The sequence below is a fragment of the Protopterus annectens genome, chromosome 7.part0 (genome assembly GCF_019279795.1).
Source record: "Protopterus annectens isolate FY-2018-M chromosome 7.part0, PAN1.0, whole genome shotgun sequence".
In the NCBI taxonomy this organism is placed as follows: Eukaryota; Metazoa; Chordata; order Ceratodontiformes; family Protopteridae; genus Protopterus; species Protopterus annectens.
Genome location: NC_056739.1, coordinates 466969682 through 466985749, shown reverse-complemented (window position 1 = coordinate 466985749; position 16068 = coordinate 466969682). Strand labels below are relative to the sequence as shown.

The 16068-nt window shown below is 41.1% G+C and overlaps 1 protein-coding gene across 10 annotated transcripts in view; it reads right to left on the bottom strand.

Annotated features, from left to right (window-relative positions):
* LOC122806545 (lipoma-preferred partner homolog) overlaps positions 1-16068 on the bottom strand; it is a 1343214-nt gene that overhangs the window by 931514 nt on the left and 395632 nt on the right. For 6 of the 10 annotated variants that reach the window (XM_044077065.1, XM_044077061.1, XM_044077067.1 and 3 more), the window contains one exon: positions 11481-11651. The exons of 3 other annotated variants lie outside the window; for them this stretch is intronic. In XM_044077065.1, coding sequence (XP_043933000.1) covers positions 11481-11582 — 102 coding nt within the window. In that variant the 5' untranslated portion in view covers positions 11583-11651. Of the gene's footprint in view, positions 1-11480; positions 11652-11831; positions 12022-16068 lie in introns of those variants that run through there. One more of the 10 variants, XM_044077063.1, reaches the window with a different exon arrangement.

The following is a 16068-nucleotide window of genomic DNA, read 5'->3' as shown; positions in this document are numbered from 1 at the left end:
AAGCGTTGGTAGCTTTGGACCTATGCGGTCTGTCTTTATCTTTACGTTTGTTTTGGAATGTTGGTTGTCGGGTGGCTTACCGAAGCCATATCTGGATAACTGAACTGAGTACCAAAACATTTAGAAGTGTAAATAAACAGACGACAAATAGTTTGTTGTTTAAATAAGGCACAAAACTGACAGCGAGGTATGTCGTGGTCAGGGCCTAAGCATGGAATGCAGTACGAATGAAAATCTTTATGAGGTATTTGCTTTCCACAAGAAATACAATTAACTTTTACTGACATCGGTTTAGAGCAAGATAAAGCTTCCCCAATGGGGTACTTAGCTTAGTTGAAGACTTCGGTTCTGAAACTCGAAAACAAAGATTTCAGAAGTTGGCCGACCGGAACTTGTGAACTGCTTCTGCTTCAGGCACCGCACGGCAAGGAAAGGCTGATGTACTGGCATTGGCTGCATGCTTTATACCCCTGACTACCTGACGTCGTGGAAGATGAGACAGCAACCAAAGCAGGACCCAAGACTTTGATAACCAGGCTGACTGAGGGCTACTGCAAGCAAATAACCCAAATGTGATGACTGCAACAGTGAAACACAAAGAATATCAGGGAATGCAGACTGACTGCAGTCTAGTATTTTTATTAGAGTGGATAGCAATTTACAAGGATGACAGGTAAACCAGGTAGCCGAGTATGTGAGATTTATACATACCCTTGTATAGTACTTTGTGAGCAGATATCACAGGTACACTGGGTAGTTTGGTGGGACAGAATATACAGTACATCAACAATACAGCAACAGAACAATGGCAGCTATCCCAAGTAACAAGGGTGAAAGGGATTCAGAGTTACCCTAGTACAGCAGTAACAGTGGAAAAGAGAAGTATCTATGGTTTTGTGAAGAGTGTGTATGAAAATCCACAAAAAAAGGAGGCTGCACAACAAGCAGTGCATCGAGGGTACAAATTACAACACAAGAAATGTAACTGGGAAATCATATCATTTCAAGGACAGGACTCTGGGTTACAATCTATAAAGTTCCATAGCATACAGTAGTAAACAGTGCTTATGGTTAGATATAAAGATCAACAAGAATATCTGAATAAAAGAGCAAGTTTAGTGTTCTTTAGAAAGTACAGAATATAGGTAGGTTCATAAAGCACAGTAGCTAGCAATCCATCGAAATATAAGCAAAAACACAAGGGAGTCAGTTGTGGAATAGCATAGATATTATCACACTATCACTAAGTAACAGACTGGGTGTGGAGATGTACAGTGTCTTGGATAACACAGCTGAAGGGGCAAAATGACAACTGCATGGCAAGGAGAAAGCTTACAGACTTAAAAAAATTATACGGCATACTACTTTGCAATGGCAGAGTGCCTGGAGAATCAAAGGGTGCCCATAAAGGCAGTACATATAGAAGCAAGGCACCATGTGTAGAATGTCGGATGAGAAAAATCACTGTATATTCTAAAGAGAAAAAAGGTGATAGTGGCTTTATTTCTAGCATGACATAGAAAGGTTCTTATTAGCTGACAGGATGAAATCTGTGGTGAATTTTCACAGCAGAGTTACCTGATGAAGAGCAAGAGTTGTGTTTATGACATTACAGCAGGTGATCTCCACTTGTGCATGTTCAGGTTCAAATTCTTCACAGCACTGGTTATGCAGGAAGAAAATGCAAGCCTAAGGCTCCCACACTCCTCATACATTGTTCTTCTTGCAATGCATGCTCTTCTGAGTGCATCTGCATGCAAACCTGTGTGTGAACGTCTGTACCACAATAATGGAAACAGCCTAAAAAAACCTCTGCCTGACCTACTATGGTTTCTGTCCATCTTGGAACATAAAACCCAGTCTCCTTCACAGAAGTTCAAACTTCATCTCCAAGAATGTATGTGTTGCGCTGTGCATGTTACAATCTACACCACATTTCTGCAGCTGGTCAGGTTCTGGAAGTTTCCAACAGCAGCTGAAGAAGCCACAGGTTTGGTTAGTGATGTCATTTCCACACTTGTGAAAATGCTAGGCTTCTGAGTTTGTGTGCTGTTGCTTCTTTACTTTAAAGAAAATGTTAACACATTAACATTCAAAGCAAAATGCAAGTTACTACGCAAGTTGAATAATTCAGTTTAAGGGCACTCTCCATCTTCAGTGCAAAATAAAACACAGATTCACAAAAAAAAATTATTTATTTTTTTTTAATTCCTGCAAATTTGATCCAGCTTCTGACTTCATTACCAAAAGTACTCATGCAGCATGGGGAGCGTGTGCTTTTACAGTTAATATCACCAGTTCTCTACCAAGATCAACAGAGTGAGGATGCCAGGAAGGCCTGGAGAGCACATCATTGCCATCCTTTTCAGTGAATAATCCTGCCACACCAGAAATACTTCAGAAGATTAGTCACATCACACTTGGCCCAAATAACCTGCACACACCTGCTTAAAGTATACTTAGGTCGTTTGGTACTTACAGTTTGGTTCTTAACACAAACGTGCACTGCATAGGATGACCGTGTATACAACATCTTTCCTGTACATCATTCAGAACCCTCATGGCTTCTAACCAAACTTCTGCCAAGCATACCACTCAACATGTGGAAAGCATGTGAAAAGCAGATCATTTTGTCCTTGTACACTGTTTGAAAAATGATGCCCCCTTCTTGGGCTCAGTCAATTCAAGGTTCATTCCACAAGCTCCTCTCCCATATTTTCTCTAGTCTAGGTTAACATTAAATTTTAAATCACTTGGTACAGACCCCAAGTTAAGACTCCTTTTCAGTGTTGCGCACACAACTTCATTTCAGGTCAAGCACATTACAGTAAACAAAAGACTTTTCCTACCCGCTACATTACCCGTTAGCCATTTGCTGCTTTCCCACATTGCTGGACTTTCAGGCCATGTGATGACACAGTCCATGTCACTGTTCAATTTCTGCTACCATTATTTCATCCCCAACAAATCAATTTGCTTTAGAGGTTTCCCTACCTACAGACAAATTCATCCATTTACACCCCAACAGCATTCATAGTAAAGACTACTATAGTTTTTAAACTCTCCTTGAGAGCTACATTTCCAGTAGAGTAGGGATAGCCTTGACACAGATGCCAGGAAATGCATTTTCTGTACTATGCCAAGCTCCTACACAGGACTAGTACTACAAAATCTGCAATCACTCAAACTGCTGCTTTAAAATCTGGACACAAACAATGTGAGTGATGGCTATCATCTCTCACTACTTGATCTTGCGTAGAGAGAGTCAAAGTGACTTATTACTCAAGCTTTTACAAGCATAACAGTGTAAGCAACAAATGGCCAACTAATAGTACTTGCTCTACAATGAAAGGACAGGTATCAAAACTAGGGCCAGCTAATTCTACACTTTTTTGTAATAGCAGCTTGTAGGTTGCTGTCATTAGAGGCCATCAAGTAACCACCACTGCAAGTAACCACCAATGCCACCACTTTAGTTTGAGTTCATGAAAATCTGCACCACCCCCACTTACACAGCAGCTACACTTCATTTAGACAAGCAAAATGTGCTTTGTTACTTTTCTTACTGGACAGGTTCTTTCAAAGAAAATACATTCTCGGAAAGGGCAACTTTACTCCAAGCAAATTCCTAGCATAATTAGGGAAGGAGAATTTCTAACCTTCAGCTAGAAAATTTCACAGATATGCAGGAGTTAAAATTTCCTACACAAGGATAGAGGTAGGTAGGTACATGTCACAGTAAACTCAATGCACATACTAAATTTTGAGAGAACATTCTGCCCATGTCAAGTGTCCCAATATAATGTTTTTTTTTGAAGATGTGTAGGCAATGTGCAAATTTATTGTAAGGACACCAAGCCATTTCTGAAGTATTACATTTACAGTGTACAAAATCTGTAACATCAGAATAGTTCAACCCCCTACACGGTCTACATGGGTTCAGGGTGCTGTATCACTTGTTGACATCTCTACCTATTCAATTCCACTCCTACCTTTTAGTCCGACTGTTGCAGGTCTTCTCCCACACAATCTATCCACCTTTTTGAGGATGCCATTCGTTTCCTCTTGCTGTCTATTCCAAATTTTCATCACATTGTCTACTTTCCTGCACATATGCCTGAATCACTGTAATCTGTTATCTGACCTTTTCTGCAACTGGAACTAGTTTTGCTTCGGCTCTTATATCCTCTTTTCTTCGTCTGTCCTACAGTGTGCATTTTACCACCCTTCTCAAGCACTTTCTCTCCATCACCTCTAGCTTCGACTGCTCAGGTTTCTGTACTATACAGTTTATCACTGGTCACACCACTGTTTTGGATCCCTTACTTTTAAGCTTCTTTGGTATTCTTCTATCAAATACTATCCCTGACGCTACCAGACGGCTGCAGCCCCTCCAATTCTAGCTTTGACATCAGGCTTCCCTTCTCAACCACCTCTCCCAGACACCTGAAGCTGTTAACCTTTTCCAGCATTTTCCTTTCTATCTCAATTCGCAGCTTCTTCTGACCACCCCATCTACTGCCATTACACCTGTCTTATCTGTAATCCGTTTCATCCCATCTGCCCTCAATTTTTGCATTCCATTCCCCTACCCTTTCTGAAGTTCTTGCTTAGAGTCTGCCTGTAATGTCACATCGTTTGCATACAGACACTTTGTTGATATGTCCTCTCCAACCTGTTTGCTAATGTAGTCCATCACTAGTATGAACAGCAGTAGGCTCAAAGCTGAACCCTGACGCACACCCACTCCCAGTGGGAACCCTTCTAATATCAAACACCTTTCACACTTGAGTCATTGGGTTCCTGTACACAGCTTGCACTAGTTCCACAAATGTTTTTGGGACTTCGAACCATAGCTGAACTGCCCAAATTGGAAACTTGTCATATGCTTTCTCCAAGTACAGGAAAAACCAGACCTCTCATTTCTAGCATCTTCAAGTTTCTGCCTCACTGCAAACATCAGGTTGGTTGTACTACAACCTGATTTGAAACAAAACTGCTCATTTTCTTGGTTGTGCTGCAACCTGATCTGAAACAAAACTGCTCATTTCCCATCTTACTTTCTTCTAATCTGCATATTTATCATCCTCGCCAGAACTTTCATACAATGTGGCAGGAATGTAAGACACAACTGTGGATAGTACAGGAGTATGTCCCCCTTTGTTCTTCCAACACTTGCACTAGTACGCTTATTCTCCAGTCATCTGAGATTCAACTCTCCATACTGCTAGGAGTACCGCTTATGAGCCATTTCTCCCCTATCTCACCTAACATCTTAAATCATATCTTCTGTGACCTCAGCCTGCTGCTTTCCCCAACTTTGGTTTCCTTAGTACAATTCTTACTTCTATGGTGGGCTCCTCTTCTCTCACCATAGGCTGTGTCTGGGGTAGTACAGCTTCTGTGTGGTTTTCTTCATTTAGAAGCAGCTGGAAGTACTCCTATCTGCCTTTGATATCCTGTGGACAGTTAAGTGGGTCTTTGCTGGCATCCCTTATGAAGGGTGTCTGTCATCTTTATATCTTTGCCTTGCAACCTGATACAGTTTTTGTGCTCTGCTGACTTTTCAGAGACCAGTAAAGTGCTTTGGATGCCTTTTTACTTACTGCAACTCCTCTTAGCCACTTTGTTAGCCAACCAGTATTCCCTTCCTAGCCTGGTATGTCTTCTTTCCCACTTTTTCATGCACATCTTTCTTTTTATGGCTTCCTGGACTTCTGCATTCCACCACCAGCTTTCCTTATGTACCTTATTTCCATACCTGACTTAACATCATATGTTCTGTAGCCCTTACACATGATATTTCCAGGTGCTGGCATTCTACTCCATCTACTTCCTCTTCTCGAGGTGCTAGTGCCCTGAGTAATTCCTTAAAGTGTTGTGCTTTCTTTCCACTCAACGTCCAGATCTTCAGCCCAGTCTCCGTTGACCATACAGCCTTCTATGACCATCGCCTGAAGTCCATTGTGTCAACCAGTGATTTATGCTGTGGGCTGACTTTCACTGGGGATGATTTGGCAATCACTGATTCTACTCCAGTGCCCTTTTCCTCACTAGAAGGAAGTTTACCCAAGTTGCATGTTGGCTACTTTTGTATGTGATCATATGACTGCCTCTTTCTGAACCATGTGCTGGCTACCATTAAGCCACTTGCCAGGCAGAAGTCTAGAATGGCCTCTCCTTTGTTCCTGTTGCTCCACACATGTGGAGTCAGGCATTCCTCAAATCCTGTCCTGTCTGTCCCAATATGTGCCTTCAGGCCACCCATTATCAACACCAATTCCTGTTGTCCTGCTTTATCTAGTAGTTCCTGCAACTACTGTATGAATGCACTTTTTCCTCAATATCAAAATCCTGCTGAGGTGAATAAGCAGTATTCATAATCTCAGCCTATCACTACAATGAAGTGATTGCCATGAGTGTCACCAATTCTGATGACATCAGTCACTGTCTTCTGAAGTCTCTCCCTCTCATCAATCCCAATGCCATTTCTAGCCTTTCTTCCCAAGAAGTAGATTCTGGATCCCAAGCCAAGTAGACTTGCCTCACCACACTTCCATCTTGTCTCCTGGATACAGACGATGTCCATCTTCCTCCTTACCATTTTGTCATCCAATTCCAAGCCTCGACCTCTCAGTGTACCTACACACCAAGTACTGCAAATTCTTAGCTCATGTTTGGCTGGTTGATTGGTGTTGCATCCAACTTTTGCTCAGAGCCATCGCAGGTAACCCAAGTTGGGCAACTGGACACCAGCCATTAGCTTATTGACCCTGGGCTGCTGAGCTTTACAGCAGTCACACATTGGCCACAGGGGGTACATCTCCCATAGTTCCATGGCATAAGTTGTAATAGGCAAGGTCTTCAACCCACTTATAACTGGTAAACACTCATACCTACCCATTTTGGAGACATTGATCAGCATGACCAGATCACCTAGAGCCATATTTTACACCTTTGAGTGGCTAGCCCTGCCATAGGGGTTGGTCTATTTGAGCCCCCCCCCCAATAGGGTGCTAATAAGGTGTCTGTGCTGCTGTCCACAGCTCTATTCTTAGTCAAGCCTGAACACTTCCTCATGTTTCTCAGAGGTGGGAGGGATCTCACACACACACAGGTGGAGCATACAAACTCCAAATAGGCACTGGTCAAAGATCAGCATTGAACCTTGTACCTTCTGCATGGGAGGTAAAAACCAGAATAGGCTGCATCTATAAATATCTGATGTATTCAAATTACAAGGGTAAAGGCAAGACAGCATTAACTTAAGTGTGCCCAAATATACGTACTGACTTTACAGTAATAGTTTCCCAATTAAACTTTTGCTGCTCAGAGTTCTCCCCGATCCTCTGAATGAACCATTCAATCGAATGCTGGACAATGGAAAAAGCCATGCAGACAATTCACAAATTTAGTGTCCTCTACTCAAATGGAAATACTGCCTGGGGGTCTATAGATCAAGTCTGACCTCAGTTACAAGGAATAACCTAGAAAAAAACAAAAAATTCAGATTTTAGAGGCTAACAACCACCAGTAAAGCAGAAAACTTGGATGTAGAGCCAAAGATCCCAAAGGAAATAAACCTAGGGCAATGACTGGATGACTACAGAAACATTTAGTAGCCGGTTCCTCTCATGTACTTATTTTTCACAGCAAGGTCTTTGCAGACAACCTAATAAGGCAGCTAAAGTAGGTGATGGTAGAGTAGAAAACGAAGTGGGTAGGAAACTGGTCAGATGGCAGAAGAGGGAAAACAAGAAAGGGCGTAATTAGTATCACAGGAGTTCATACTTGGACCTGGGCTCTTCAGTGGGATCACTATAAACATCATGCAAGACATGGAAACTCATACAACTCTTTAGAAGCAAAGAACTGGGAGAGCAGTATACAAATGGGATTGTATTAACAGATCTCAAGGCTATCAGTATGGACTGACAGAAAAAGTGGAGATTCAGTTCCAAGAAATACAGGTGTACTTGAGGAAAACAATGCTGGTATGGTATAGAAGCTGAAGAATGTTATGTAAAGACACAGAATGGAAAAATGGCATAGTTTACAGGGTGTCATTACACACTGAAAAGGTACTTGGAATTTAATATTCAAACTTAAAAAAATATATATCTTCACAAAAGAACCCCATTCTCTCCAAACGTCATCTGCAAAGACAGTCCCACATCAAACTACACCCCCTTTACTTTCTCCCAACCATACACTGGTCAGTATCTTTAACCGCCCTTGGTACAGCAACCGCAACCTTCCCCTGCTCCCTGAAGATAATGTTGGTTCATCTAATTGGTTCCTTCTCTGCATTCAGATGGATGTTTTTTCTGTACACTGTGTTCCATTCTGACATTACCACCATCATCCGCAGGAAGAAGAATAACTGCGACCCCTCCACTCCAGTCCAGTGTCACCATGCCAACACTACTGGGGTTCTTTCATCATAGCCTATTCACACTGTGTTGCACGACATGCTTTAGATGTACAGACTAATTTCTGCAGCTTCTCTGCAACCACTCTCCCTAAATTTCAAACTATCACCCCCTCCACCAAAGTATCAATGCACTAAATATCAAGCCATAGGTGCAAAACATCTGTCTACATGCGTGTTTTAGTGCTATGGATTTATATGCTATACTATCCCCATCACCAGTTTCAGTAGTCAGCAAACAGACTGAGCTTGCTTTACAATGGTCTGCTTACCTTACATGAACATACTAAACAAATCATCAGTGTTGCTATCTCAACGTTTTATTGTATGGGGTACCTATAGATCGAGTTCTATGTATCCTCCCTGCCAGGTGCTGTTCTCTCCTCCCCAGCACAAATCCATGTCATTAGGTAAAGTGGCAGTCCATATCACCACAGATGTACATATGTCTGACAGAGTGATGTGACATCTAGGATTAGTTTTGCTTCCTTGGACTCTCTTAAATGCCAAGACACAATTCAGCTCCTCTACAATCCTAAACTGGATCAAGCCAGTTACAAATAATGAAAGCTGAAAGGACTATTCCCAATACAGATTCCTGCAACAAAACCAGTTAATTTCTTACCAGGCAACTCTGCTCTAGTTAGAATTTTTGCTCCTTGCCTGACAGGTTCTTTTTACCTTACTTTATTAATATGGGTTCAACTCATTTTTAACCTTCCCTTTTGCCTCTCTGTGGAACGCTGTTAAATAAATCTCATTGCTGAAACAAAACCACCATATTCACCAGCATCTTTTTATTTTAACTGTGACCAAGTTAAACCTCATCAGATGATAATGTCTGCTTGTAAAGATTTTTTTTTTTTTTTACTGCTCACCTGCAAAAACGTTGGATACAAATGTAACCAGACCTCTACACAGAATGCCCATCATCACTTTCACAATCATGCCACTTAATGGCTTGTAACTGGATAGCTCCAATTCTGGACAACTCCTAAAGTAGCAACAATGTAGCAGCCCTCCAGTCCTCTTATATAAACAATTAAAGGAAAAGCTCTATAGCTTAGCCAAAAAGCCTAAGAGTACTTTTTAACTGCTCTTTAAAAGTGTAAACAAATAAGATACAGGGGCTCCATAGGTTCTCACTCCAACAGCATTTGCCATCTCCCCCCTTCATCTCTCTCCATTGCCAATTACTCAGTCCCATGTGATTAAACTGCCTTCTCATTGTTTTAAGAAAAAGAATGTGTTCATTTCCTCATGTCCTCACAGTTCTAACAGCAAAAACTTTTCTTCAGCTCTGTTTTACCTTCTTCTAGCCAAACGTCCAGCTGCTTCTCACCATGTTCTACACTTCTCCCAAACCACCACTGTGCAACAGTGATGCAGGCCTAGCAATTTTACTGAACAGTAACAAACTGCAAAGAAATATAAAATGTCTTCAGCGTTACCTGTACCAATCACAAAACTTAAGGAAGGTAGGGCTGGTGCCCCTCCCTAAGATTTTCAAATCCCTCCCACAAACTGCCACAGTTTAGTCACCATCATGTCAATGCTACCTCCACTTTACTGTAAAATAAATCAAAATTCAACCACTAAGTCTACACCTCTGTTCCTTCCTCACATCCCAACAAGAACCAAACTTAAATATGGAATGAGCACAATTACCTGCTACCGCCCTCTCCCATAATACAATCTGTTCCTTCCTTACATCCCAACAAGAACCAAACTTAAATATGGAATGAGCACAATTACCTGCTACCGCCCTATCCCATAATACAATCCCCTCTCTCAATTCTAAGAGTTAGGTCTGGAACATTAGTCGCAATTTTACTGTTGTCCTCTGCCCACTGAAATTGATACTCTGTGTATTTATTGTAAAATGGTTAAAGCACCCCATTACAATTACTTCTGTCCTCAATCACGGCCTTGAGTTCGGTTTATAAATCTTTAATAACAAGTCTTCCCACTATTATCTCTTAAAAAGTCTCCCCTGCCATCCCTTCATTTTCCTATTGCTCCATCTCCACCATGAAAAATTATCCCATTCTTCAGGTTTAGTGCAACCACTGCCCCTATGCCATACAGATGTACACTATACCTCTCTCCTAACCCTCCCTATATGAATCCTGCATCCAGATTAGTGCTAGAGTCCCTACCCTAGAGATTGATCTATTGCAGTAAGATCAGTATTTCTTTCTGTTCTGACCCGATTAAGGAGTAACATGAAAACAAGGAAAAACACAAGCTACTTTTTGTATACTTTACAAACTAATGACTGTCCTGTCATACTGAATATTAAAGGACAGCAAATTAAGGAAACTACTTTATACACTCAGACATCACAGCTCTGCAGGAAAAAAAAAACTATACCCAGCAGGCACATGGACGGTGTTGCCTAGTAACTCAAAGCAGTGCAGTTATGTATAACAACCTGAAAACATGTAGAATCTACAGTTTTACTGTTTTGAAACTGTGCTTCCATATGTTGTTGTCTTTCGGCTTTTCCCGGTTAGGGGTCGCCACAGCAGAACTCCAGTCCGCTAATGATTGGCAGTAGATTTTCACGAACGCCGAGGTGCCAGCTCGACGTTCAACCTTCAGCGAAGGCACGCCCCTTTACACATGTCTTTTGAACGCCCGCCCAACCACGGGAAGGACATGCAGACTCCACACAGAAGGCACTCCCCGCACTCCAGATGACTGTTTTAAGGACAGTCCCTAGGAAAAAATACTTCAAATTCTCAAACGCTTAACAATGTTTCAGAGTTTCAAAAAATTACTCCCCAGAAAACATGACAAAACAAGATTACAGTTCTAGTCCTTAAAAACACTGATTTTCTTAAATACCTATGACTCAATGTGCAAAGGATGGTTTTATCCCTGCTCCAACAGGCAACCTCCTAAAAGTATTGCGGAAGGCAAGATGAGGCATTGAAAGATCTAGTTTGTAATCAACTTTATAACAAATTAAAACTTACAAAAATTTACAAGCAGCAAAACACTGCATTATATCTCAAACTAAGTATCAAATGGCATTTTACCTCACCTGCATTTCAAACATAGCACCTACATGAGTGCTGCTCCAAGAAGGTGGAACTCTCTCATCTTTTGCTGAAAGTGCCGAAGGGTAATGGTGATTACTCATCATAGTGAAGCAAAGGCAGAATGTTCTATGTGCAGCAAGAAACTTCTCTTTAGAACTCTGTAGTTACATCACCTTAAAAATAATGACACTGCAGCTTGTCATTTTGCATTCCAGGAAACTTGTTAAATGTAGAGCAAAACTTAATTTCTGTAAACACCACGTTTTCTGATTCTCATTGCTAAAGCAGAACTTAAAAAAATACATTTGTTTAGAATTTGCAGAACATGTCACAAATACAAACTTTATACTAACCTGGAAGGGCAACTTGCCAAGCTGTTTCACAAACACTGACCAACTTCTGTCTTACTCAACCTGCCTTTCAAATGTGAAGCCTGTTCTTCTTCAGGGCTTTTCCCACTTCGAATCTACTACATCCATCAACACTAAAGCGCAAGCCACAGCCTACAGGGAAGCCTAGTGTTGCTCTGACACCAAGCTGGATCAAGGATATGGTGAAGTTGGATATGTGATGCTTGCTGTTCTGACTCTTGACCTTTAGAGGAAGGGGCAGGAGCTAGGAAGTGACATGCTTTGGGTGGATGACACAAGAGTTCCCTTCCAGGATTTCCAAAGAGTTTCAGCTATAAGCAATGCTGACCCCCTGCCCCCCACACACAAACAACTTCCGTTCAAGATTCTCTTAAAAAGGTTCTTCTCCAAGTGCACAACTATTTTCAAGTCTATGCACATTTACACTTCACACCAGGATGTCAGAGTAAGCAGGGAAGATTTCTGCCTGCAAAGCAGCAGCGTTGAAAACCATGTGGCCAGTGAATCAGACCAAACTTCACTGTACAAAACTAGTGCCATGGGTACAGACTCGGGACAGGAATGCAGAAACCAGCAGCCAACTGCAACAGTGAGCAAGTTATATTAGTCTAACTACAATACAGTTTGCACACTTATGTAACCATACAAGTCTTTAGCCTATAATTAAGGCTGCAACTACTGCAAGGAGGCTTAGGTGCATTGCACTGTTTTGCTCTCTCCACAAGCTGGACATTGGCCCCACTGGGACTTGACAGACAAAATACATTTTAAATTTCTTTGGTTACTACTGCCTAAAACAGCAGAACATACAGGAAAATACCTGTTTTTACAAAGAACAAATTTCTACTGAACACAGTATGAATAATTCATATTTCTGGAAATAAAGGTTATTTTCCACCAATGTGTAACCAAACCATTTTGATGAAACTTTTCCACAAGCATACTAAAACGACCTACATCTTGTGCATGGGACAGGACACACTTGCACATGCACTACTGTAACAAAAACATCTTGTATGTCACAATACAACACAAATGCACAAAATTTCGTACATTCTGTGTCTTACAAAGCGGAACCATCATGGAGGAGAAATATAATTTATCTTGTGGTTGGCTCTATAGCCCACAAGGATCAAGCCCAGAGCATAAACCAGTCAACTAAAAAGTCAAACAGCAAGCCAGGATTATGCCAGCTGGAGAGGAATGCAAGTAGGTAGGCAAGCTCAACTTGTCAGTCTTGGGGGGGGGGGGGGGGGGTGGCTGCAGCTAGGCCTCATCTATCTGACGGACAGGGTAGGTTCAAAAGTAAAATGCCAACAGCACAATAAATCCTACTATGTAGTACAATGCAATAGCTAGAACAAATCTTTGTAAGCAATAACCTGGTGTCAGAAGGTAGGCCTAGTATCAGCAATAAGTACAACTGTTCGCAAAAACAGAAGCTGGAGCTTAAAATTCCTCTCATCAAGTAGAATGGTCCCATGACAGCTCTTACCACCATTACAGCTGAAACACTAAAAGCATGGGGGAATAAAAGCTTACTAGTCACCAAGGAGGAAAAGAAAGAAAATATCTACAGGGTGTGCCAGTGCAGCAGCAGTTAGTGTTACTGCATCACACTGTTCGATCCTCAATGCAGGCTCATGAGTAGGAAGTCCTCACTAAGTTCATGCGTGCAACAGGGTCTCCTGCTTCTACCAACATCCCACAGACAGACTAACGGCAATGCTTCAAATTATCTGTAGACATGAGTGGTGTGTTCACATCTGACTGTCAATGTATGGTTATCTCCCTATTACTGGCTCGTAATCTTCTCCAGTTCCCTCTACAAATGCATGAATGTTGGGCCTATTCCCCAGGTGGACAGACTTACAAAGCAAGCAGATGGTGTGCCCTGACCAGGACCCTGAATAGCAAAACAAAAGTACTGCGTGCAGTTCTAAAGTCCATATTAGGAGGGAGATAGGCTGCTGGAAGGAATTAAGAGAAAAGCTACAAGGACACATGGGTTGTAGGTAAAAATGAAATACCTAGAAACTGAAGCAGTTACACTCTTAAAATCAAGATTAGAAGTCCGAGAGGTGCACTGCACCTTTATGTTAAAGGTGAAAAGGGTACATAAGCAGCACATTGGGAGGGACCAACAATGCCTGGATCTGAGGAATTATTCCTTGAAAAGGTTACAGATAAATAGAATAGACTACTGGAATGTGTACATTTTTTTTTGGAAATAATTCAATAAAGGTGTTTAAAAATATAGACATCACTTGTGACAAACAAATTTACATTTGTATAAAAGTAATCAAACTGTATTAAGTTCACGTTTACAAACATTATATTTCACATATAATACTATAGATCATATAACCTAAGCATTACATAAATTATTCCTGCCCTTTTTTAAAGGAACATCTTTATTAAACAATCAAATTTATACAAATTAAAACAAACCACACCAACAGTAGCAAACATTTTACATCACACACCATAATGACACTCTGAGTTGCAATTCTACATCACTTATAATCTACTCAATCATTCTTAGTCAAATATTACACTGCTCATTCAAGTCTTGCCTTCTTTTAAAGCACATTCCTCCCCTGTACGTACTGTTCCCAAAATTCCCATTATTCCCATGTAGTATGCTCCTACACTTTTTTTTAAAAAATCTCAGTTCCAGTTTTATCTGTTACTATACTCACTAATACTTAGATTTTTATTTCCATTTTCTAGTAATTGCTTTTTTGGCAGCCACCATAATTAAACACAGCAAGGCCTTAACATGTCTAGGCAATTCCAACTCTGTATCGGAGATCAGAAAAATCATCTCCCTAGTCACACCAATCGGCTCACCCAGCATCCCCATCAGTGCATCCTGCAGGGAATCCTTACAGTCCGCCAACTCACCACAGTCCCTGAAAATATGTTCCCAATTACCTCTTTCTTCCCCATCACACCTCCAACATTTGCTGTCTACCTGAGGAAAATTATCTACAGTCCACTCAGATATTTTTATAATCCAAGTAAACATTTCCAAGCAAAAATCCTACATCTTCTAGATTTTGTTGCATGTGTGGAGACGTACATATATCCTCCCATTGTTTCTTTGTGAATTACTTACCCAAACTCTCTCTTCCCAGTCCTTTCTAACCTCCTCGGATTCTTATAGTTATCGTGCAATACTGTATATGGTGTAATTATTCCTTTAATTGCAGCTTCTGCTCTAGATTTTACTAAAAATTCTACCAGTGCTGGTCTTTTGTTTAGTACTCCCCCTAATTTTTTTCTCCTTGCTTATACTCTGATATCAATCTTTCCTAGGGAAGGCAATCTCTAACCTGCGGTCCAAATAAATTCTTGGCTTCTTCCCATTCTCTTTCCCTCTCTAGGTATTTGCTCCCAATACCTTGGCCCCTTTAAATTCCAGCTCCCTCTTGCCTATTGTCTATAACCATAATACAGTCATCCATATTGGATACTGCGGTGGTGGTGCTGCGGTAGCATTGTCGCCTCACAGCAATACGTTGTCCTGTTCGATTCTCAGCTAAAGCGTCTTCTGTGTGGAGACATGCGTGAATTGTCATACCTTCGTTGAAGGTTGTACGTCAGGGCTGGCAACTCGGTACGTAAAAATCTGCTGCCAATCATTAGCGGACCGGAGTTCCGCTGTGGCGACCCCTAACCGGGAAAAGCCGAAAGATACAACAGTCATCCATATCGGCAGAATCTCCATTCCCGTGATGGCCTAGATCCTATGATACTTTCTGCTACTTTATAGATATAATATTTTGTACAACTATTGTTATTCTCCTTAAAGGTCTGCATCCAAAATCCCAGTCTGTCCTTGTTTCTTGATCCCCCCCCCCATTTCACCATCCCTTTCCACTTTGAGTTATAGTTTTCTGCTTGTGCTATGTATAGGAGCCTTAACCGTGTAGCTATAAAATGCCCCTTCAAAATCAGATAATCCCAATCCACATTGTTCTACTGGAAGATTCCACTTATCCCACTAGATTCCTGCCATCTTCCCCTTCCAGATAAAGTCTCCCAGCTCTTTATTAACCGCTATACAAAACTTATCCTATGGTTGATAAAAATATGGCTGACCTGTGTATAAGACTAATGGGACTAAACATTTTAATTGCTTGTATCTTACTATGCATATATCAAAGCTTCCATTTTCTCAGTTTTTGTATTATCTTTTGTTTAGTATTGATAT